A 25,412-nucleotide genomic window follows, 5' to 3' on the forward strand; every position below is an offset into this window, starting at 1 on the left:
CACAGTTTGTTACTCGTCGGTATAGCTACGAAGTCGTTCATGCGAGCCAAAGGTGCCGAGCCGTAGGATTAGAAGTTGTTCCGATAGTTTTCAACTATTTCCTTCTCTAGCCACTCATGTTAGCCACTTGAGACCAGGCTTGTCACTGACCACTATTGTTATCACAAGCTGCTCCTGCTTTGTCCTCCAGTGTCACTCGCCTTCCACAAGTGCTCACACATCTTCCACTTTTTCCCCACTGTTTCCTTCTTTAGCTACTCACATGAGCCACTTGGTTGAGGCCGTGACTATTTTTCCTCATCCCGCTTCTCCCTTTACTGTCTTTAGTCTTCCACAGCTACTCTTGCAAGCGGACATTGTCGAGTCTTCACTTTTTTTTTTCATTATTTCCCTTCCTACCAATTTGCTGCAGGCAAAGTCTCACTGCTAGCCACTATTTTTGTTAACTTGTCTTCATCCTATAGTGTTACACGCCTTCTACTGGTACTCTTGCAAGCAAATGTTATATCCGTGATTTAGGTTATTTTTTTCACTGTCTCTGTCTCTAGCCACTCTTGTTAGCCACTTGGCTCGCCGCTATTGTGATTGTTAGTTGATCTTGATTCAACTTTCAGTGTCAATCACGTTCCACAGCCGGTTACGCAAGCAAACATTGACAATCCCCGCTGTTAAGGCATCTTCCACTTTTTCACAGTTTCCTTCTCTTGCCACTCGTTTTAACCACTTGGCTGCAGACTATGGCTTGCCATGAATCGCTATGGTCAGCTTCTCTCTCAGTGTCACTTCTTTCCCATGCTACTTATGCAGGCAAACGTCGCGGAGTTCCGTCATTCGGGCATCTTTGACATTTTTCCACTGTTTCCTTCTCAAGCCACTCATGTTAGCCGTTTGGCTGTAGGCTTTGGCTCGCAGTTATTGTTAGCTGCTCCGTGTCAATAAAGCTAGCTTTGTACTCTGGTGTCACTCACCTTCAACAGCTCCTCGTGCAAGGTAAGGTCACCGAGTCTTGTAATTCAGGTTTTGCTTGTTTATCCACTGTTTCTTCCTCTTAGCATTTTAGGTCCCTAGGTTCAGTGATTCAGGGTCCTGATGACCTATTCAATATTTTACCGACTTGATGAGTTGCTTCACCAGCTTTCTGCAAAAATGGTTGACTTCCACCAGCCCTGACCAACTCCAGCTATCTTTTCTAACCCTAACCCGATTTCTCATGGAGAAATCTTACACGCTGCCACTTTAACAAAAGGCAAATGAATAACGCCGTCCGTTTTTGCCACCGTCAGATCAACATCACGGAAGACGGCTCCAACGCCAACTTCTCCCGCAGTTTCGCCATGAGGTCCTATTACCTTTGCTACAGTAAGGTCAGTGGGACTTTGGGAATCCCCCGCGGCCTCCGTCTCAATAATGCGCCCCCCGCAGGCCACGACGGGCGGCGCGGTGGTATCGGACATTCAGATCGTCGCCGAGAGGGACCCCGTCCCGCACGGCTACCGTTTCATCGCCGAGCACTTGGAACCCAGTCAGCGCCCCCGCCGTCATTTTAGAAATACGGTGCTGTGAAAAAGTAGTTGCCCCCTTCCCGATTTCGGTCTTTTTTTGCGCATTTATCGCTCGCAAAAGTTTCAGTTCCTCCGAACAATCGGAATATGGCGTCGAGACGACGCGAGGAAATCCGAGATGCGGTTTGAAACGCCTATCGGGCCCTTTGTGAAAAAGTCACGGCTCCCCCTCGTTAAGTCACAAAGTCACTGTGACTTAGCACTGTTTTGAGGAAGCGGAGTTCCATTCCCCAAACGGATTGACGCCGTCCGGGTCGATTCGAGAAATCTGTTCGACAAAGTCAAGTAGGCTACAAAACCTCAAAAACACAATTGTCCTCCTGCCACTATCCCAATCAATTCGAGAAGACGTTTTAAGAAAGGGTTAGAAATCCATCCGTCCCATAAGGTCACAAAGCCGTTTCCAGACGGTAGGGCTCCGGCGAACCACCGTCGGTGCCATGATCCGCTGACGGAGAAAACCGGGAACGGTGGCAAACCTTTCCAAGAGGAGTCCACCGACTGAGAGGACTCCGAGACGGCGACGACGGCTCGTCCGGGAGGCTGACCTTCAAAAGCGTCCAAGGAACTGCTAGGCTCAGTTAAGTTCAGTGTTCACGACTCCACTCTAAAAAAGACACTGGACCAAATCGGCACCCACGGGAGAGTTCCCGGGCGAAAACCACAGCTGTCGCAAAAGAACATAAAAAGTCGTCTCACATTTGCTCAAAAGAATCTTGATTATCCTCAAGAGACACATTTTGTAGACTGATGAGTCAAAAACTGAACTCTTGGTAAGGTGACGGCCTCAGGACCAGGACAACTTGCTCCAGTTGACCGAATAAGAAATTCTGGTGTAAGACAGGAGATCCTGAAGGAGAAGGTCCGGGCATCAGTGGGTGCCCTCAAACTCAAAAGCTCTTGAATGGTGCAGCCGGATAACGATCCCAAACACACCAGGAAGTCCGGCTCCGAATGGCTCAAAAACCCCAAAATGAAGGTTCTCGTGTAGCCAAGTCAGTCAGGGTGGAAATCCAATTGAGATGCTGTGCTGTGAACTCTAACGGGCAGTTAGTGCTGGAAAATCCTCCAATAGGGCTGATCTGAAAGCATTTTGCAAAGAAGAATGGGCCAAAATTCCTGTGTAGCCTAGTGAAACACTCATTATCAATTATGATACATGCTCGATTTCTGCTAAAGGTGGCCCAACTCTTCAGGTTCAGGGGGCAATGACTTTTTCCACATAGGTTATGATTTTCTTTCTCGTGCCTTCATAAATGGAATCCGTTTTATTTCCTTGTGTCGTCTGTGTATGACATTCAAACTGTTTTGATGCAAGCGAGAAACGGGCCCAAAAAAACACAGAAATCGGGATAGAGGGCAAATACTTGCTTGACGGCACCATTGTCCCATATCTCGCTCCACACCTCTATCTATGTGTTTGCAGAAGCCAGCGTTTCCAAGAAGAAACGCGTTTGCGTCCGTACGGTGGGCGCGGACGGCGCCGACACGGCCGTCCTGGAAATCAAACTCACCGGCAAAAGCAAAACCATGTTGCAACACTACACCTACGTCGGGTGCGTTGGTTTCGCGGACCGGGACCGAAAAAAAAAAATCATTTGAATTTTTAAATTTTTGGAAGTAGGAACAGAAAAAAACATATACAACTATACACATAACAATTTTAGGAAAATTGAAGTTTTAATTTAATGTCATTTTATTATATTTATTTTGGGGAGGAAAAATAAATAAATAATATAGTGTGTGTGTGTTTTTTATGTATTTTGGGGGGAAACTTTTATTCCTCATTTTTGTTTTTAATTTTTTTTTAACAATTTAAACATTTATATTTTTTTAACTTTCATTTAATTTCAATGTATTTGTTTTTTTTTAAACGTTATTTGTTCATTGGGGGTCTTTTTTTATTTTATTCCATATATTTATTTTAAAGTCACTTAAAAAGTTTATCAGTTCTAGTTTTATATTTTTCATGTTTTAAACGTTTTTAGGGTGTTTTTTTAAATTTTGTATTTAGTTTTATTGAATGATTAATTTTGTATTCTTATTATTTGAACGTTTTATTTTGTTTTATGTTTATTTTGTTTGTTTAAATGCCTAATTTATAAATTGACATTTCATATCCTCAATCATGGAGAAAAAATAGGAATAATATATTTTAATACTTAAGAATAAATCAATAAAATTAATACATGCATAACGCTTTAAAAAAATAGTCATTTCTATCGGGCCCTTTGTGAAAAAGTCATGGCTCCCCCTTGTTAAGTCACAAAGTACATTTTTATATGTAAAAATAAGTATATATTCAGTAAATATATTTGTGTGTGTGTGTATGCTTTTTTAATTTATTTATTTCCTTCATTTTTTATCCTACATTTTTTTAATACCAAAACCAGAAAAATCAACCCAAAACCATTTTAAGAATTTCTCTTTTATACTTTGGGATAAAAAAAAAGGTAATATGGGTATATATTTAAAACCCCTGATAGTAATAAATCTCCAAATAAATGTATACAAATACGTACTTGGAAAGAAAAATAAGATCAAATCTAATCATGTCGTTAAATTTCATATATTTGTTATATGTTTTTTGTTTTCGATGCTCTTTTTCAAATTTTCCGTTTGAATCCCAAAACCCCGAAGAAATAAAGCAACGACAAAACACTTTTATACAAAGTATGGCGGAGACTTTGCAAATTGACGTCTTTCTTCTTTTTGACCCGGCGCCTTCAGGGACATCCACGGCTACGTGCTTTGGTGCCGAAAAGGCAAATTCAGCGCTAGCACCCCGCAAACTAAACCCCGGAGCGTCAGCCTGGCCCTCGGCGGACTCTCCTTGGAGCTTCCCTCCGCACCGCACCCCCTTCGACCCGGGTACGATTCCAGCACCGCCAACCCAAATATTAAGGGATATCGCCATTGTGTCATCGCGAGACGCTGCGTTTTTTTTCAAGGATTTAGAGTTGCGTTATTTTTGGCCAACCGGGATTGTCACTGTTCAGGTTTTCGCAGGCAAAGCTCTGAAGCGGCACGCCGTGCCGCGCGTTGTCTGCGCAACTGTGATAGGCTGGCGTACGCCGTCCGTCAAACAGCCAGGGTGGGCGGGCGCACGAGCAGTCAAAGAAACAAACGGCGGAGAAATGCGACGGCGAGTAGCTCGAGCGGCGCGTGACGCGACTGCGAACGATGAAACGAGGAAAGTCAGAAGAGGGCGAGGGAACGGAGATCGACAACGGGTGCTCGGTGGATTGTTATCGGGTCCGGGAAGGGACTGAGGAGAAAGCAATATTGGGGCCGCGGGTCCAGCCTACGGCTACGGCTTGGCTAACTGAAGCACGAGCCGCCCTCGCAGAGCCTGGCTCTTCACCGACGGCAGAAACGGACGAATTACAACTGGTGGGAAACGGCTCCGTTTGCGTCTCATGTATTCGAATCATCGCGGAGACCTTGTTGAAGTCGCAGATAACTGATACTCGTGTGCAGCTCGTCGTCCGCGCGCAAAATCGCTTTTTTACACTATAATGGCAAAAAGAACATTTATGCACCCGCAATTGATCCGTAGACGTATCGTTGTTATTTTGTTGGCGTACTCTCGGCCGGTAATGACGTCATCTCGAGGTAAGACGGACCCGCGTACCTACTCGGTACTCGCGCCGATCGAGGAATCCAAAAGTAAAAAGCACTTTTCTCTCAAGAAGGGAAATTGCAAAAGCGGTCCGAAATCGGTTTCTTTCTCCCCCAAATTGGGATTTTCTTTTCCCATCTTAAGATTTCAAAGAAGGCCTCTTTTTCCCGCAGCGACCCTCCGGCGCCTGCGCTGAAAATCAGCCAGAGGCGCCATTCCCTGCGCGCCAAGGAGCCCTCCGACAAAGCGGCCGACGGGAGCGTCCAGGGGATCGCGGGTAAGGCCCAGAAAATCCCTTATCGCCCTTCCTACCGTACTTATTTTCCGTTCTCGCCGTTCGCAGCTCTGGACGGCGTTCCCTTCGGCCTTCACCACAAGTTCGACGGCCGACCCGAAGCGGTATGTCCTTATTCTCTCCTCGTCTCGCTGCTACGGGCCGTTAAATATATCGTTGACGGAGGACGGATGAATCCAAAGGACTCGAATGGAAAAGTAAACATGGAGTCATAATAATACATCAAAATACTTACGCATGAGAGATGCGATGAATAGATTTTGCTTCAAAATAGATTTCATAATATGTTAATAAAGACTTCCAAAAAATGATTGCTCTTTTGGAAAAAAGGACATATTTTAAAATGTACATCATTAAATATTCACATTTTAAAAAAAAATCTATTTAAAACCCGTCTATTCCAAATAGATGTACATCCATTTTGGGTCTTTGTTTATGATGAATGGATTATTCACAATGGAAAAAGCGCAAAAATGCACACTCAAATCAAAAATATTTTCAAAATAAGTCCATCTTTTTGAAACCATTACATATAAAAAAAAATCTTAAAGTTATAGAATATATTTTTGCTGTTATCTCCGCCTAAAATGAACTGCACGCACGCAGCCCCGATCCATTATTCCCGATCCTATATTGCTGTAAGTGGAAACCGCGAGAAGGCACTTTTTTTTTTTTTATTGTTAGCATGTGATCCGTTCCGACCCACCTAAAATAAAATACGCCGTATCGACCGCGATCCATTATCCCCAGTCGATGATTGCTACGAGAGGGGGCCGCAAGAGTGCGTGTTAAAAACTGGGGGTCGGGGCTTATTCCCAGAATCTCACGTTTCCCATTCTGGGCATCTTTAAATGCAATAAACGTGGGATTACGATTTCTAAAATGCAAAAAAATGAGATCCATCGGCAACGCCGCGAGTTTTTGAAATCACTTTGCACGTATTTACGACGTTGTCGCTCCGTTTTTATGGCGTCGCGACCCAGTTTTGGCCATGACGAAATGAAAATGGGAATATAAGAGGCTCTCTTTCTGTCTGACTCTCAGACGTCTCCGCTCGACCACATTCGCATCAAATCCCTTCAAGACATCGAAAACGAGGTAAGAACATCGTGCGCTAGGCTAACGCGTTAGCCTAGCCTTTAGGATCGGGTAACTCTGTTGTCTTTTCCAGTACAAGTACACGTTCGAGGTGGAGGAATCTGCCGCCAAGAGGACCGGGACACGAGTCGCGACGTCCTCGTCGGCTTAGCGATTTCTTCCTCTTCTGTTTTTTTTTTTGTCCTTTTCCCAAGCGACGACCTCCGACCTCCTCGTCGCGGTCCGAACGAAGGAACGGATATACCGTATTTAAAAGTCGCACCTTATTTATCTCTTGCAACGGAGGAAATCCAGCGCCGAATACGGGAATATATTTCTATTTTTCTGCTGTTAGGATTGAATCGGTAAAACCGGATACATTTTGATTTGGGGCTTCTATCGTTTCTCCGTACGAGCATAATCTATATCGGACGTATCATTTGACTTTTTTTAACAACAAAAAAAGTTATTTTTTGGGGGACCGGTTACTGAATGTGTACGAGTATTGACATTGTATATTTTGCAGCTTACCAAGAATCCGTCTTTGAATGTACAAAGCGTTGATGGGTTCTAAAAGCTTTCAAATCATAGTTCAAGAAAACGAATGAATATATAAATAACATGAAAATAAAAATGAAGCCTACTGAAGATGTATTTGTTTTGTGGTCTATTGTCGTGATACACACCCCGGCCAGTCGCAAGGCCCACAGGGACGGACAACTTTCTCGCTCGTTCCCACCTAGCGACCATTTGGACCGGCCGATTCCCCTGCCGTGCGTGTTTTCGGAATGGTGGAGGAAACCCACGCGAGCACGGGGAGAACATGCAAACTCCACATGGAGAAGGCGCAGGAGCTGGAATTGAACCCTGGACTTCCATACAGTGGGGCTGCACGCTCACCCCCCCAGCCGCCATACCTGCACATTTATCCCAATTGTGTGAAAATATGGGATAGAAAATTATGAGGTGACTTGCCGTAATGGGCATGATTCAGGGAGCAGATGATTTAGGACGATATTATCCCTGATTTGCATGAGTTTGTTTACTTTTAAATATCCAACGACATTTTCTTTTGTGTGTGAGTCCATTTTTGTATTTCACATTATTGTTCTCTTCACATGTCTTTGATAAATAGTTGCCATTTTTGTGTATGTGCAATCAACGAATGCATCTACCTCTTTTATTCTCGGCGATGTTTTGGTGCGGGGTGCTCGGAGGGGATCTCGCCCGAGGAGTCATCGAGCGGAGAAGCGCCACTGGCAGAACTCCATGACGTCATCCACGGCCCCGCCCCCCGCTCGCTCCAAAGTGAACCCGGGTTCTGCCGTTGCGGATCCCATCACCGGAAACGCTCCTGATTCTAAGCAGCTGTTTCCCGCCACGGATCAGCTGCGCGCGCGCACACAATAGCGCCGCCGAGTGGGCGGGGCCTGCGCTGCTACACACAAACACGTAGTAGGCGGGATCTCGCACGGGCGCGCGCACGCACGCACGCCACGGAGGGAACCCCATCAGCTGTGCGCAACTTTTCTTATTTCGCATCACAAATTTGGATTTAGGAAGAGATCGTTTGGCGTTGATTTCATTTGTTTGGATAACAGCCCTCCCCCCACCCCCCCTCTCTCTCTCTCTCCGAAGGAGCCAAGTGGGAGGGAAACTCGCGTGGGCTTGTGTTTTCTTCTTTTAACGAAAGCATGGAATATTTCATGATGCCGACGGAGAAGATCCCGAACCTGCAGCAGTTCAAGAAGACGGAGAAGGACGTGATCGGCGGATTGTGCAGGTCCGGTTCCGAAAGCCGAGGGCTTCACGTGCCGTTCCGAACCTCCGCCGCAACGCGCGTTAGCCACACTGTTAGCCGCTAGCATGCGATGGTTGTGCAAGGCGAGCGGGACCCCGGTGGCGTTTTCTTTCGGGCTTCTCTGGCTTTGGGACTTTTGGCCTGCAGCGTCGAACCTTTTGCCGGTCCGGTCCACCGGATCCCTCGAAAACGAGCGTTGAAAATGCACTGCTCGGATTTCCCGTGGAGCACGTGGTGGAGAACACGTTCGCTCGTATCGCGGTTCGGAACCGAATCCGTTTATTTCAACGCTTGTTCTAAAACGAGGCGATGATTCAAACCGCCATTATTTTCATCATTTTGTATTTGAACGGCGTTTTTAAGAAGCAATCGGCGCAGTTGTTGCAGCTAACTCGCCGAGCTAAGGATGCTGGTTCCGGAGCTTCGATCGGGATTCGGTGCTTTAAATGCGCTCGGTTAGGGCGGCCGTGAACAAATGTGTTTTTGGGGGTGAAATTGGCCGTTAAAAGGCGTTAACGCTGCGAAACATTGTTCTGTTGGGGGGGCCTCGACTAAAGAAAAGAGGAGTCACGTTTCACCGTGTGCTAGTTTTCCGAGATGCGCCCTCTTGCGGCCATTTTGGAGGTGCGCGGCGGCCACAACAACATCCCGGTTTTCTTCCTATTCATATAGCATTTTTTAAAATGGCCAAAATTGAATAGAAAGAGGTTTCGGGTGGGTTATGAATCACAACGTATTTGACGAGTACATTTTAGACACTGGAAAATAGAATAACAATTTATGTATATTATTATTCAGGTTTTTTGAACGATAGTGTATTTTCTTTTTCGTATTTTCCGGACTATAAGGCGCACCTCCTACCTCCAAATTGGCCAGAAATTCGAAAGTGTGCCTTTTGAATCCGGTGCACCTATTACGAAAAAAAAATACTGAGGAAACAATCAGAAATACATTGTTATAATGAAATCATGCTGCACACAGAAACTGTTCTGCCTTTGACAAACGTATGGAGTTCCCCTAGTGGTTAACGCTGCAATTGTTCAAACGTACTAGTTACATTTCATCAGATGATAAAAGGGGTTCTTATGATAAACACAATATAATAATGTTTTTGTTTTTATCCAGGCTTTCATTCCATAGCTGGTATATTTTTTAATTGCGTATGTTTAATTAAATGGATATATTTGGTTCGCAATCATTTGCGCGTGTGTGGGGTCACCGTTCTGCTTTAGAAACGTATAGTGTGATCTTGAAGTTTTTTTCTAAAAGGATAAAGATAAAAAGGCAAAACTTGGGCAGCAGCAGTGACGCCCGCTTTCAAACGCTCGTCGCAAATCCTTTTTTGTTGTCGCGCATTGTTCGCCGTCCGGCCGAAATAGGATGCATCCGAGTGAGGGTTTAGGAATGATTTTTTTGAGCTTTTGCTGTCGTTTGAATTCTACACACTGAATAGTTCAGTGTGCCTTAAATATGAAAATTATGTCAACGGACAATTTTAGAAGGGGGTTTCTTATCTGGTGTCTTCATAGTGCAGAAAATACGGTAATTACAATGTTTTTCTTTCTGTATTGTACATAAAAAAAGATGATAATAAAGCCAATTATTAACCCCTTAATATTCCAGCTGGCCGTCAACTGTTGATAAACATAGCCGCGTGTTTGCGATGTCACTGAAATACATAATGGCGCATATCTTTGGAAACTTTTAAGATTTGAGTTGGTATTACTCACAAAAAAAGGTGCTGTCAAATACAATGAACTTTATCAATGTACTTTGGGTAGATAGATACTTTCTTCATCCCTGTAGCGAAATTCACACTTCCGGCAGTATCCTTTTGTTGTTTTTTTATTAGCAGATGAACAGGATGGCCTCGGGGTGCCGTGTTGTAGTTTAGCCACAGCGGAGTGGATGACGTCGCACGCTAGGCCAAAAGTTCCACGTCCCTGCGGCGGATGGAAATCTTTGCAGGATAGAAAGTGTAGTTGTCAAACGGGACAAAAGACACCAAAGCTAGAAGCGGACGCTTCGAACAATAAGTCGCAAAAAGTGCGAATTAACACGGAGCTGCTGAAAAGGCTGCCGCTCGCGGCGGTGCCTGTGATGTTACAGCTATGTCTCGGTTTGGTATTTGAAGCCATTTTTACAGGGAGATGATTAAGCCTTAAGTAATATTAACCGTGGCTGAGAATATATTGCAAAATGCATTTGCTAGCGTTTCAGACTACATTTTGTTTTTCCCGCCACTGTCATGGCCCTGTGCGCACTATTGGATGAAGATTTTTTCTCCCAAAACGATGGCACAAACTCTTTTGGACCCTGGGTGTTTTTAATGCAGCTTAAGATCAAGTTTTACTGGTTGCTTGTGTCCTATCGACTCATCTATGGCCTTTTAACACTTAAAGTGTTCACCTCTGCGCTCCTTCCAAGCCGAGAAGGAATGCAAAATGTGCCAGACTTAAAAGTTTGAGCACGTTTGAAGCTATTTTTAGTGCGCGTTCGATCGGGTATTATGTTTTATGGCGGCCTTATTTTTATCCGGCGCCAATGTTTGCTTTGTGTGGCACGTCTTGCCGGCTCAAATTTGAGCTTCTGTTCAGCTTTTGAGTCATTTCCGTGCGGTCGGTTGTAGATACTTGCCCGGGCGGTGGGTAAACATCCGCCTGCGGGACAGGTACGTCCCCTTGGGCTCTTTAATCTGATCTGACGAATGGAAATATTTCAAAACACTACAAATATAATGATCTATAAATCTACCTGCTCTGCCTCTATCTCTACCTCCTGAGCGACTGCCACCCCGTAATTAATATTGCGGTTTAATATTTTGGAATGTATATTTTCCAAAGTAGTGCTTTTAACAAAGGGGCCTTAACTCCTATTATTATTGGCGTCATTTTTTTGTCCCCGGTGTCCCTTTGTTGTCCTCCCCTCCCGTAAGAAAGAGTTTGTGAAACACAAGGCCAAAATTCAAACAGCAGGCTATATTTCATTTGCAACAATTTATTTTAAGGCAGCCTTTTGAATTTTTCAATGTCTATGATCCAATTTTGTGCTTTTAAAACAGAGACCTCATTATTTCTTTGCTTTAATTGTGAGTGTTTCAAATTTTTTTGGGGTAAAATCTATCGATTCGTAAATGAATATGAGCGCGTGTACGTTATTAATTGCATGTTGTCGTAAAAGGCGGGTCTCCGTTTTTGGTCATCGTTTGCATGAATGGAACGTTTACAATTAAAAAAATGTCCTTAAATGGAGATAAGGCCGTGACAGTATAAGAAAACTTGGATAGGAACGAATTTTCAGTTTTGCTGAAGTCCCGGATACAGGAAAAAACCTCAAATCGCGCATTTATTTCCCTTCTGGCCCCGCCTCTTTGCCAATTTTTTAAACCCGTTGAGCTAAGATGACTTTGATGACCAAAGACTCCGCGAAGCCTTATTTTAGTCTCTAAAATGATCAAAACGTGAATAGCGATCTGAATGTTTCTATTGCCGTTCAGTCTGGCCAACATCCCCTTCAGCCCGGAAACGGCCCAGGACCAAGAGAGGCGGATCCGCCGGGAAATCGCCAACAGCAACGAGCGTCGGCGCATGCAGAGCATCAACGCCGGCTTCCAGTCCCTCAAAACTCTGCTGCCTCACACGGACGGGGAGAAACTCAGCAAGGTACGAATAGATCCTACGCCCTACCTGCCATTTGCTTCTCTCGGTTTGATTTTGGCGCCCCGTCGCAGGCGGCTATTTTGCAACAGACGGCGGACTACATCTTTGCACTAGAGCAGGAAAAGACGCAACTCCTGGCGCAGAATAACCAGCTCAAACGCTTCATTCAGGTAAGGGGCTCCAAGTCGCTTAGAATAGCAACCCGCACTCCTTTTTGACCGCGGTCACTAACGCGGCCCGACCCGGATGTCCGACGCGAGCGCAGGAGTTCGGCGGCTCCTCGCCCAAGAGGAGGCGAGCGGAGGAGAAGGACGAAGGCATCGGCTCTCCCGACGCGCTGGACGAGGAGAAGGTGGAGGAGCTCAGGAGGGAAATGCTGGAATTGCGACAGCAGCTGGAACGGGAACGCTCGGCTCGGACGCAGCTGGAGGAGCGGGTGAGCCCGTGCGCTTTTTTGGGGGGGGGGCTCCCATCGGTAGTTTTCCTAACCGCACGCGGACGTGCGCTTTAAAGGGGAAACGATTGAAATGAACCGATAGCTTCTATTTACTGCATGCTATAGTGACTAAAACGATGTAAAACATACTCTAAATGCAATTTTTCCCTCATTTTTTGTTTACAACTACATTAACACGATGCGGCTTCAGCCGACCAATTTGATCAAGGCCGTGTTTGTCAGTAATAACCCGAATGAGAAAATAGTGTTGTGAGCAACAGCGATTGTTGAAAAAGAAAATAGATCACTTCTGAACATGATACAAGGGCTCCGATACGACGTGGCACACACGCCTTGACATTCGTATCAAGTGGTATTATCTTAGCTGTACACATTATAATAATAAATGAAGATCATAAATCCATATAAATATACAAATGCAGATGCTTAAAGGAAGCACATGTTTCGTCTGGACAATGGCCGCTGTAGAAGTCTCTCATAGCAGTGAAGACAGTTTAGGATTTGCTAAATGAGTAGGAAACAATCAAATGGGCTCACTTGACTTCATTTCCACGCTGAGATGTTTGAGTTTTTCCTCGCCCTCGTGAAGGTTTTAGGCGATGGTGTCATGATAGTCTGTAGTCTGACCAATCCTTTAAGACTTTTTGTGATGAAGGGCCAAACAAATGAACATGACACGTTTTGTATTCATTTTCGAGAAAAGTAACAGATTGTGGGATATCTGCAAAGTGGGGCGGGCAGCTGTCCATCTAAAATACACAAGAAAAGCATTCTAAAAACAAAACTCAATATACTGTGAGTAGGCTCGGGCGATAGGACATCAATCGTTATCACCATTTTAAATTTTCTTATCAGTTGATATCGATTATTATTGCTTTTGATCACGTTTTGAATCCATTTTATTTTTGCCCCCGAGCGAAAGCGGACAAATGTCCGAACAAAGACGCACGGCGACGAGCTACTACGCGGCATTTCACAAATATGAGGAACGTGAAAAAAATGAAAGGTTATCAAAACCCAGAACTTGCACCTCACCTGAGGTACACCTGCAATCCCCCAAAATCCAATAACCATAAATACAGGGAGTGCAGAATTATTAGGCAAGTTGTATTTTTGAGGATTCATTTTATTATTGAACAACAACCATGTTCTTAATGAACCCAAAAGTCTCATTAATATCAAAGCTGAATACTTTGGAAGTTGGAGTGGGGCTTTTTTAGTTTTAGCTATTTTAGGAGGATATCTGTGTGTGCAGGTGACTATTACTGTGCATAATTATTAGGCAACTTAACAAAAAACAAATGTATACCCATTTCAATTATTTATTTTCATCAGGGAAACCAATATAACAGCTCAACATTCACAAATATACATTTCTGACATTCAAAAACAAAACAAAAACAAATCAGTGACCAATATAGCCACCTTTCTTTGCAAGGACACTCAAAAGCCTGCCATCCATGGATTCTGTCAGTGCTTTGATCTGTTCACGATCAACATTGCGTGCAGCAGCAACCACAGCCTCCCAGACACTGTTCAGAGAGGTGTACTGTTTTCCCTCCTTGTAAATCTCACATTTGATGAGGGACCACAGGTTCTCTATGGGGTTCAGATCAGGTGAACAAGGAGGCCATGTCATTAGTTTTTCTTCTTTTAGACCCTTTCTTGCCAGCCACGCTGTGGAGTACTTGGATGCGTGTGATGGAGCGTTGTCCTGCATGAAAATCATGTTTTTCTTGAAGGATGCGGACTTCTTCCTGTACCACTGCTTGAAGAAGGTGTCTTCCAGAAACTGGCAGTAGGACTGGGAGTTGAGCTTGAGTCCATCCTTAACCCGAAAAGGCCCCACAAGCTCATCTTTGATGATACCAGCCCATACCAGTACCCCACCTCCACCTTGCTGGCGTCTGAGGCGGACTGGAGCTCTCTGCCCTTTACCGATCCAGCCACGGGCCCATCCATCTGGCCCATCAAGACTCACTCTCATTTCATCAGTCCATAAAACCTTAGAAAAATCCGTCTTGAGATTTTTCTTGGCCCAGTCTTGACGTTTCAGCTTGTGTGTCTTGTTCAGTGGTGGTCGTTTTTCAGCCTTTCTTACCTTGGCCATGTCTCTGAGTATTGCACACCTTGTGCTTTTGGGCACTCCAGTGATGTTGCAGCTCTGAAATATGGCAAAACTGGTGGCAAGTGGCATCTTGGCAGCTGTACGCTTGACTTTTCTCAGTTCACGGGCAGTTATTTTGCGCCTTGGTTTTTCTACTTGCTTCTTGCGACCCTGTTGACTATTTTTGAATGTAACGCTTGATTGTTCGATGATCACGCTTCAGAAGCTTGGCAATTTTAAGAGTGCTGCATCCTTCTGCAAGATATCTCACTATTTTTGACTTTTCAGAGCCTGTCAAGTCCCTCTTATGACCCATTTTGCCAAAGGAAAGGAAGTTGCCTAATAATTATGCACACCTGATATAGGTTGTTGATGTCATTAGACCACACCCCTTCTCATTACAGAGATGCACATCACCTGATATGCTTAATTGGTAGTAGGCTTTCGAGCCTATACAGCTTGGAGTAAGACAACATGCATAAAGAGGATGATGTGGTCAAAATACTCATTTGCCTAATAATTCTGCACTCCCTGTACACATTTTCATTTACCCTCGGCAACACACGTTTATGTGCAATAAGTTGTCTTGCAATGCTAGCAAAATAACTAGCCAAAAGGAAACGGCACGCTGTTATACGGGTTTGTTGCTGTTTGGGCTCCGCACTCGATGTCCCGCGAGCGCTCGTTTGGGGTTCGATTGTTTTCAATTCTGTATATTCGAGCGGGTGATATTATTTTAATGATGGAATAAATGTGTCCTATCGTCTCGCCGGCCACGCGTCTTAGGCAAAGTTTGGGACGGATGCCGGCGCTGTTTTTTTACCCGGCTTTACGTTTCTAAAATACTCCCCATCGAGTGAAGGGCCTCTCCTGTTTTCGGCTCTTTCGGTGGGTATGCCGGTGTCCTCCTCTGTGTCTTTTTCCGCTCGTTTTGCCCAGTGTTATTTCCCTTCCGCCCCGTGGGCCGCTATTCCTGCCAAATGATTGGCCGGTCCCCGTTTTGGGCTCCTGAATCTTGGTCCGGAACTTGCGTTTTCATTTTATAAGCGCCCCCGTTTCTCAGGTGTTATTACAGTTCAAATATATCGACTTTTAACGAGCGTTTTAAAATGTTATCGCGATAATTCTTGTTTTATCAGCCGGGCTCAAGTTTAAGTTCAGAAGCCTGAGCCGAGCGAGCGATTATGGCTGAGCCCTCCAGTGCCTCACGCACATTATGAAGAGGTAGAGAGAAAAGCGGCGCACATCACCAACTACGGTTCGCTTCCGTGCGTTGACAGGTGCGCTCCTTGGACACTCGAGGTCACCCGGACAGTCTCAAGGTCATCACCCAACAGGTGGAGGAAGAACAGGCGCACCTCCAGAGCCGGACGCTCTTACGGCTGCAACAGATCCAAGCTGCGGACGGGCCGCTTCACAGTCCCAAGGTGGGACTCCGGTCAACGTATCTCTGCTTATAAATGTGTTCACTGTGATTTTCTGAATTCCAGATGGCAATTTGTCCCACTCCCACGGCCTCCACCCACCACCCCACGGTCATCGTGCCGGCGCCCGCGCTCGCCCAGCAACCGCATCACCACGTTACCGTGGTCACCGTGAGCCCGTCCCTCCACAGCAGTACCGTGTCCACGTCCAGACAAAACCTGGACACCATTGTGCAAGTATGTCCTTTTCCATTTTAGCCTCTTTCCATTGAGCTTAGTTTTCCGGGTCACAATTTTTCTTCTTTCGGTTCAGGGGTGTCAAAGTCAAATGGACATAAGGCTAAATAAAGCTAGTGGGAGTCTGTTATGTCAGCTGCTTAGAGGGACAGTGTGCCTCATAATGTTACAAAATTCAGTAAAAAAAATAAAATTGATTTGAATTATAGGCACAACCTCAGTGGAAATGCTCAAAACACACTTCTATTCTTTAGCATATGAATAACCTCTATTTGATGTTGACAATATCTGTGTATTATTTGCCCTCATGTCGGTTTTAGATCAGGGGACGCTGTCATAATAGTCTGGGGATGGCAATAGTCTGTGCAGCCCTTTGAGATTAAGGGCCAAACAAATAAACGGGACTTGACAAGAATACATAAACTATCATACCAATGTTAATTTCTCTAACTATCCATCGGTCGAGAAATTTGTACTTCTTTTACATAGCGTAATCCCTACCTAGTCGTCGCCGCTGTGTTTGGCATCTTGCTGCTACACTGTGCTCATTTGGCAGTGTTGTTCGTTTGCATTAAACAATACTGTGCAATGTAGTGGTCTAATATGACACAATGAACCTTTAAGCAAAGCAAGTTGCCAATGTTGCGATAGTCGCAGTTAGGACCCCTCGAGCGATGACAATGCAGATACTGAAGCTAACCCTTAAAGCTACTAAAGTCAATTATTTTTGTGGCGTATTATATGAATTTCCTTTTCCAATGTTTTTAATCAAAAACTCTGATGTCAGAAGCTACGACTGTTATTTGGCACCACGGGTAGCTAAGTTTCTATTGTAGAAACAGTGGGCTAGACCAACTGAAAATAATCAAATCTTTTTTTTTCAAAATAGAATTGGATTGAAAATAACCACCAACACAGTTACCATTCAGTGAAAATAGGGACACCATTCCTTGTTTCTGATACAATAATGTCTCAAAATCATCTCAGGGGCCGTAGAAAACCTCCTTGAGGGCCACATCTGACTGAACAATTCCAATTCCCGCCCCATATTTCATAGCTTTATTGTGGTTGGCGACCCAAACTAGTTTGTGGGGATGTTATCGTGCTAAACACGGACATTGTTTTACGGTATTAGCATCCTTGGAATGAGGAAGAATATATGAGGTCCCTGAGCAGTGTTGGGCACGTTAGTAGAAAACAAGTAATCAGTTCTAGTTACCCGCTACTACTTCCAACAAGTGACTGAGGTAGTATAAATGAATGACTCAAGTAACCATGTCTGTTACTTTATCATGAATATAGTATTTACTGATGCTGCGAAAAAGGAGAGCCCTCTATTTGACAGCGCTTCTGTCCTTGTTACGGTAACCGAGCGATAGAAACTGTAAACGATACATTCAAATAACCGAAATGAATAAATAAAATGATTGTATGTCAAATTAGAAATTCTCTGAGCAGTATTTGAGTCGGTGGAATAGGACTGGCAGTTGTGTTATAGAACCGTCTCGTATTTATTAATGATATTGCGCCACACCGGCGACAGATATATCCTGGGGTGGCAGTAGCTCAGGAGGTAGAGCGCTCGTCTTGGGATCCCGGTTCGAATCCCGGCACACGCTTGAAGTGAAACAAATGTAAACGATATCAGAAAATAACAATCGGAAATAAACAATTAAAAGTGAGTTAGTGGCGTAGATCGCCCAGCTTTATTTCTGGACCCTGGCTATTTCAGCTAAAAATGAAAATCTCCATTCTGATCCCTGCATAAGGAAGCAGTGTTCAAGTATGCCTGCGTCCTGGACGCATGATTTTTTCTGGGGACGCATCGTCTCAAATCAACGTGCGTCCCCGGGACGCAACCTTTTTGCCACAAAATTGTCATTATTAACCGATTTTTTTTTTATTTATTTTTTTTTAACAAAGATTTACTGCACTCAAAACTTTTCGCAGGCATTTTCGTTTTGGTCTCGCGGTTCGAGTTTTCGTCTGCACACTGATCTCCGCCAACAAAATCTAGTCGTGGAGTGAAAGGAAGTCCGTCTTTTTTTAGAGAACCGGCTTTTTTGGCTCAACTCATTAAAAAGAGCCGACTCTCAAACGGCTCACTTGCTTTGATGATTGATATTACGAATGATGATGTTGTATAAAATTAAGAAAAAGGAAGTATAGAATAAAAAAAAGACAGGTTTGTGGTTATCCCTTTAATCGGTACATTACCAACAATAATTTGATGCAGAAATGAATTAATGATTGAAACTGAATGAATATATAGATTTATATATTTGTCGCCGATTACGATTTCAACCTCGATAAGACCCATAGATTTTTGAGCATGCGAGTCCCCTGGCCCCAATCACTTTTCACAGGTCAAATGAACACTGAGGAAGTGTAAATTGAAGAGGAATTGGCTGTATAAAGCATGTTTCGCGCCATGGCTAAAAGCTGTGGCAGGTAATGCGTACGAGACTCATTGTAATATGAGCTAGCTCGGTTACTTTTCGGATCCCAAAGTGAAACGGCCGTATAGTGGGTGATAGGAACTGTCGATGAGCTAATGCGGTTCATTCACGGGGGGTCTACTGTAAATTCCATACCTTGAAATGACTACAAGCGAACCGCGCGAGTTTATAGGTGCGGGCCCCGGATTAAATCTCGACGATCCTCTCAGGCAATCCATCACATCGAGCGCACTCAGGAGAGGCGAGCCAGCGCCGAGGACGAGCAGAGACGGGCCGTCATCGTGAGTCCCGCCCACGTCGCCATGGATACCGCCTGCTCGGATACGGACACGGACACCGAGGCGGACGACTTCTCCATGAACTGAGGACGCCTGCCCAACACTCGATGCCGTCTCACTGTAAGATTCCATCCGCAAGCTTGACTACTTCAAAGAAAAAGAGAAAAAAACTCTCGGAGCCCGTATGTTGAGAGAAGCTCTTTCTTTTTTGCTTTTGATGTAAATTGTCCGACTGAAAACGCGGCAGCTCGTCGGCCCGTCCCTCTTGTTTGTTTCCCGTTGCTGCAAAATGACTTTCGGTATGCCGAGCGGCAGTTATTTTACATTTGGAAAGGGTTAGCGAGAGTCGCCATTTTTTTCGTTGCTATAACCAAAACTTAAATATTGAGGTTGCGCGACAATTATCGTGTTTACTTGTGTATAACACGCTTTTTTTTTCTTTCATCTAGAGAAGAGCTCAAAGTTTGGGTGCGCGTTATACGCGAGGTTTTACCGACAATCGGTCGAAAAATACCGCCGACCGTCATCTACAAACATTTTACGCAACTCAAATCGAACCCGGGTCCCGGCGGTGAGCGTGGCTCATATTAACCACTGGACGCCACCGGTGAAAAAGACGACGGATGAAAAGGCATTGGGTTATACATCTCACGATCGTACCATTTTTAGCCACGTGAAATTCCTTCCTATCCGTCGAGACATCCTCCAAATGCCGATGGCGTTATCCCGGGATGTGTCCGAGATTTCGCCCAACTCGTCACATGTGCCTTTGAAAGCGATGATATGTTCGGTCGAAAGTAGCGAGTACTTACGGTTTTTATTTAGTCGTACTTGACTCGGTCACTGGCGCAAAATAATGTTTTCTGTCATGCTTTTCTGTGTCCCCCTTTCCATGCCGTTTGTTGACTGCAGTCATGACGCAGTGTGCAAAATTATGGCGGACGTCTCAACTGGGTAGAACATTTCGGAAGAGAAGAATGTTCATTTCGTAGCAATATCGTACTTTACGATGCGGATAAGTTCTATTCCTGAGGTCTTCGACCTTCTCTAAGCTTAGAGCACCCGATTTGATATGAATTTTAAAAATTGCAACTTTGATAAATGGCTTGCCAAATAGCTAGCTTTATAGTTAGCTAGAAAGCTAAACGAGTAAAAAAAAAATGATATGGAAGCTATATAAATAGCTAAGAGGAAAAAGACATCTAAATAGCCACGCAGGAAGCTAAAAACAAGGCTGGCTAGCTAGCTAGCCATGAAGGAGGCTAAAATTGAGCCTGATACATGGGTAAAAAGCTAGTTGGATACCTTTTCAGCCATGAAGCAAGCCAAGGAGCTTTTTAGCCATAAAGCTAAAAAGGAGGCCGTACAACAAGCTATAAAACTTCATACCTTTTGCACATTCGCTTTATAAAACCCATCAATTGGAATTTCATTCCCTGTAAAAATAAATAAAGGTGAATAAATACATTTGGTAATACTTAGATTCTCATTCCACTCAATTAATTGCTTAGAAATAACACTTATATATATATATATAAAAAATTTGTCCACGAAGCCCATGTACTGGAATTTATTTGCCTTTTTAAAATAACAATTTATCGTTTAATTATTAGGCCGTTGATATTATTACCAGGTTAATTCTTATAATAAGATTAAATAGACTCAGTCAACCAATAAAAAAAATATCTTGCTAGAAAATCCTAATAACCCAACACTGGTGGGCTATTTTTAGAAAAGGTCCGTGGGCACCTCAGCTGTTCCCACGGGATACCCTGGTGCCCGCGGGCACCACATTGGGGACCCCTGTTCTATTCTAAGCGCCGTAAGTGACAAATGCATAGTCATTGTAAGATGTGAAACGCACACTCGACATTCATCTGTTACCGTGACTGAAAATAATGTGATCGAGAGACAAAATCCACTGCCTTTTCCTCCGTCATCTTAATTACCGGTAGTACAGTCGTTAGGATCAGGCCCTCTCACGGCCGCGATCAGAGTTCACGGTCGGACGCGACGGGAGTCAAAGTTTTAATCGAGAAAAATTCAAACGAAATTTGATGATGACTTTTAATTCAATTCGGGCTGCGCTTTATACACAAATACCGTATTATCTTCCTCATCTTAACAGATCGATGAAGTCTTTTTTTTTTTTTTTTTTTTGTGGGAGAGTGGTAAAAGATGAAAATGTGTTAGTTTGCATGCCGATTTCACATTTTTTCCACCAAAGACTTCCTTCCGGTCACAAGTTTTGTTTTTAGTGACTATGCACTTGAGCGTTTGCTATTATGCAACTGCATCTTTGAATCCATTTAGAAAGCTGGTGAAGATCTACTATGCACCGCTAATCCTGAGAGTACAAGTGGTCGTGTTGTGGAAAATCCCACGGCGCGGGGCCGTCGAATCCATTTTCTACATTTAGGGATGTACCGGAATCAAAATTTGGGCCTAAAATGTAAAGTGCTTGGCTAAAAACGTGAAAGAAATGCACTCATTTGCTTCAAAAGAGGCACTAAATAACAGACAGAATTAGCATCTTGATATATGCTTAGTGAATTTTGTATTCCTTTAATTCTTATAAAACACTAAAATGGCATTTAAGTGCTTGGGGGAAAAACTCAGACAACAAAGTGATGCAGAAGAAATCAGACTTATGAGATATCAAAAATGCAAATAAAACAATCCTATTTTGAATAAAGCGGCTGTTTATAATGAAAGTTAAAAAAGGAAATCAAGATGAAGTACATTTTTGGGACATTTTAGTTTTTAAAGGACAAGAGAGTGAATTGTAACAAGTAGCAGGGATTTGATAAGGTAGTTATTTGCGCAGTCGAACACAACTAAGAAATCATACTCGTATATTCTCTAAAGTAGAAGAATAGAAAAATTCAAAACCAAAAACACGGGAGCTGAAGGACACGAGGACATTTGAGAAAAAGTCTCGTTGGTGCGAACGCTTAGAAGAGCTTGCGTTTAGAGTACCGTCTCATTCCATTTGCAAAATGCCTCCGAGTGAAAGCCAGCTTCGCATGGCTCTCATCATCTTTCTCTGAGAAGCTTCATTTTTGTTTTCAGCCCGAACGGAAAATGCACTTTAGGTCATTTTCGGCACAAACTTTTTCGGTGCGTCCCTCGTCGCAAGGCAGTGGTTCGAATCGAGCACCGGCCGAATCTCCGAACGGCTTCGTGTCGTCTGATGTTTTAACCTTGAAACTGGAAGTGGTGTTTTTCCATTAAGAACACAACTCGATGCTGTAAACATTCCGTTTGTTTGGCGTTGTGTCATTATCAGTCACCGTTTGGGGGGTTCTGAAGGTCAAACTGGACATTTTGGTGGCAAAGAAATCCGACTACTTACGGTTTGTACAGTCTACCTTGTTTTTCAGTACTTTTTAACGGGCTATTTGCTCTGAAGCACTTGCTTTTCTTTACTGCCTAAAACAATGAGGAGGAAATTCCCTTATGGTTTTTTTTTAATGTATGCTTCTTACAATTTATTTTCAATATGATTTCCTTTTCTGTCTTTCCATCATTTGACATATGTTGCTGTTTTATATTTGTCTTTCTTTTTAGTTCATGCCAATGAGAAGCGGTTATATTTTTGTTTAAAAAATACTTGGGTAAACAGTCCTTTGTATAAAGAATAAAAAATAAAATTTGTACTTTTCTATGACGACGCGCTCCATCGTTTTTTGTATATGTATGCGTTATTTTTCTACCACAAGATGTCATGGTGCACAAATGCTCAGAGTGGCAAGGAGTTTACACGGAGCTGTTTTGAAAACAATTTTATAGACAAATGCCAGTATTAATAATTGGGGACTTACATCGTCGGGTGAGGTCATTTACAAAACGATTGACGAGCATTGCTCTACGTTAACATGATTCAAATGTGAAACACAAGATTGATTCCAGATGGTGTTCAACAGGATTCTCATGTATTGAAGCCCAAGAGTACCAAATAGAATACATAATAATGATCTTTTGATATTCAAATATTTATTACTGGGTGTGCAGGCACTTCCCAACTTATGACCATTCGACTTGCGTAAAACGGTAGATACGAACTTTTTTTTTTTGGGGGGATGTGGAAAAATATCCGGACATTGCTGGAAGTTAGATTTTGTAATGTGTACACCTTTTTCCGAGTACAAGACACGACTGTGGTGCTTTGCGCTGTGAGAGCTCACCCAACATCCACGCGGAATAAGAAATACGCTTCCTCTTCCTAGTTTGTGTGAAAACATAATACAGTATACAGTATCTCCAGCACGCTAAGAACTTTGACATTTTATTGTTTAATATCTTGTGCATCCATTCAATATGGTCGGTGTAAAGAAGAGGCGAGCAGTTTCTTTTAAAATGAGAGTGGAATAAGAAAGCTTGATGCTGTTGAAAATCATGGAAGAGGACCTCTTGAAGCTTATCTTCCAAATGTAAGTTACACTTAACTTTATAGAGTATATTATTTTATGAACTATTTATTTTTGAGTACAAAACAATACAGGTTACTTATACAAGCCTTAAACATACTGAAGCAACTTTCGAACATTCGACCTACGAACGATCGTACGGAACCTCTCGTTCGTAAGTAGGGCAGCGTCTGTTTAACATCAATAAATTGTAATGGGATATTCATTTTTGTTAAATGGAATGTCATCAATGTTGTTTCATGCCATTCTGAAATGAAAGGCCATGGGTGAAGAGGACTCTACTTAAATACGTTTTATAAAATATATATGGTTTTTTTTAGTTTCTTAATAAAATAATTTTGGCTCTTCTGGGCTTCCTTTCTCAACTTTTACCATCACTGATCCACTTGCTCGGTCTGCAAATATTGAGAACAATCCATGATCTTTTTAACTTGCTCGGCACTCAAAGTCTCAGAGCACATGGGACACGCCGTCTCCGTTTCCAGTAACCTGAAATCATTCGAAAGAATACAATCTTTCAGATTTCCATAAGATATCTTGGAATCAGTCCTTGATGGATTCACTTTGTGTCAGCAAAATGAAAAAAAAAATCACTTACTTAATGAACTGCGAGTAAAGTGCAGGAAATTCACAATGTGGACAAATGGACCAGTCTTCCTTCAGCATATGAGCACCCTATTAACATAATAAAAGCGAAATTTTCGTAAGCGTTCCATGAGTCCGAGCGTGAGTGAGTGAGCACTCACTGTTGCGATGCAATAGGGCAGGTTGTTCTTGCAGGAGATGCACAGCAGTTCACTCTGCGGGAGCTGGAATCCACAGTAAGGACACGGAGTGGTTTCTTCTTCCAGCTCGGATGTATCCGGACGCCTATATCATCCAAAAACAATTACAGAAATGTATTCATAGATCTAGTCGTAGTACATGCTGTACTTGCTTATGGTAAAATATTTTATAAAGTCATTTCTGGCATTTAGAAACGGCATGATTTTTTGTTTTGTTAAATTCTGTAATGAAATGTATTTCAATAAACGGTTGTGCTCAATTAAAAAATATATATCTTACAATCGTCCTGTTAAAGTGGGCTGTAGTGTACATTTTTGAAGGAATCGAAAACATTTTGTACATGCATAAACCGCACCTGACTATTAGCCGCATGTGCCCACGTTGAAACATGAGATATATATACAAAGAAAGACGATACACAGAGTTTTGATACCATACAGTAACTTAAGCCCCGGGCCGCCAGACTTTTGATACATGTCCGTACGGCACCACCGTTCATTGAAATACATATCATTGGAAAGCTTAAACTCTTGGGATTCAACGTACGATGACCCTTTCAAAATATACTCATCAGAGAAACATCATCAGTCGGAAACAGAATACCCCAAAACTATAAAGCCGGCATAACTCACTGTTTTGCCCCCGGCTGTCTTCAACTTCTTTGAATGTCCGCGAAAATGGATTCGTTACAACAAAGACAATCCATAGAATCGAACCGTGTCAATTATTGACTCCAAAACACACGATAATACCAACAGAAAAAAAATAATCCGCCTGAAATATTTCTGCTCCGTCGGACTTTGCGTCTCGTAATCTGTTCGTTTGGCCACGTTATTAGTCGTTTACTCGTAAAATGATTCCCAATCTGGTAGTTAGCCCTCCCCTTTCGATGGAAAGCTTTTCCATGACGAGGGTCTGTTCGTGCTAGTTTTATCCGTGCACAAAGCGCAAAGTTACATTCAACTTGTGTCTTCCTCGACTTCACTGCTCGGGCGCCCCCTGGCGGCCGTTGGAAAAAAAATGCACCAATTAGCCGCATCGTTGCATATAAGCTGCAGGGTCGAAAGCTTGGGAACAAGTTGCGGCTTATCGTCCGAATATTACAGTACATACATACGTTCTAACCTTGGCCGATTGCTCGCCTTATTAATGACTGCATTAGCCGATGATAAAGCTTCCAAATGTAACGCGGCACCTATTTACTCAAAGTGGTAAACT

At 43.3% G+C, this 25,412-nt stretch overlaps 3 protein-coding genes across 6 annotated transcripts in view; 2 read left to right on the plus strand and 1 right to left on the minus strand.

Annotated features, from left to right (window-relative positions):
* Nucleotides 1-7,206, plus strand: part of mvb12a (multivesicular body subunit 12A) — a 30,496-nt gene extending 23,290 nt beyond the window's left edge. For all 3 annotated transcript variants that reach the window (XM_088341191.1, XM_088341192.1, XM_088341190.1), the window contains exons 3-10: nt 1,284-1,364; nt 1,423-1,522; nt 2,989-3,118; nt 4,293-4,433; nt 5,358-5,461; nt 5,528-5,583; nt 6,524-6,577; nt 6,651-7,206. In XM_088341191.1, the coding sequence (XP_088197317.1) occupies nt 1,284-1,364; nt 1,423-1,522; nt 2,989-3,118; nt 4,293-4,433; nt 5,358-5,461; nt 5,528-5,583; nt 6,524-6,577; nt 6,651-6,728 (744 nt within the window). In that variant the 3' untranslated portion in view covers nt 6,729-7,206. The remainder of the gene's footprint in view (nt 1-1,283; nt 1,365-1,422; nt 1,523-2,988; nt 3,119-4,292; nt 4,434-5,357; nt 5,462-5,527; nt 5,584-6,523; nt 6,578-6,650) is intronic.
* A 782-nt stretch (nt 7,207-7,988) lies between these two features.
* On the plus strand, nt 7,989-20,503 carry LOC148360380 (transcription factor AP-4-like). The gene is made up of 7 exons (XM_088341197.1): nt 7,989-8,339; nt 11,854-12,019; nt 12,088-12,186; nt 12,282-12,452; nt 15,861-16,007; nt 16,071-16,241; nt 18,910-20,503. Exons 1-7 carry the CDS (start codon nt 8,251-8,253, stop codon nt 19,063-19,065), a joined length of 999 nt encoding a protein of 332 aa, XP_088197323.1. The 5' UTR covers nt 7,989-8,250; the 3' UTR covers nt 19,066-20,503.
* wdr19 (WD repeat domain 19) overlaps nt 20,388-25,412 on the minus strand; it is a 32,614-nt gene continuing 27,589 nt past the window's right edge. Inside the window, exons 34-37 of one of the 2 annotated variants that reach the window (XM_088341196.1) lie at nt 24,155-24,278; nt 24,007-24,083; nt 23,781-23,897; nt 20,388-20,414 (exon numbers count right to left, since the gene is read on the minus strand). In XM_088341196.1, the coding sequence (XP_088197322.1) occupies nt 23,783-23,897; nt 24,007-24,083; nt 24,155-24,278 (316 nt within the window). In that variant the 3' untranslated portion in view covers nt 20,388-20,414; nt 23,781-23,782. Of the gene's footprint in view, nt 20,415-22,748; nt 23,898-24,006; nt 24,084-24,154; nt 24,279-25,412 lie in introns of those variants that run through there. The other variant, XM_088341195.1, reaches the window with a different exon arrangement.

Source organism: Urocampus carinirostris, chromosome 8, assembly GCF_059441175.1.
Source record: "Urocampus carinirostris isolate Australia breed hairy pipefish chromosome 8, RoL_Ucar_1.0, whole genome shotgun sequence".
Lineage (NCBI taxonomy): Eukaryota > Metazoa > Chordata > Actinopteri > Syngnathiformes > Syngnathidae > Urocampus > Urocampus carinirostris.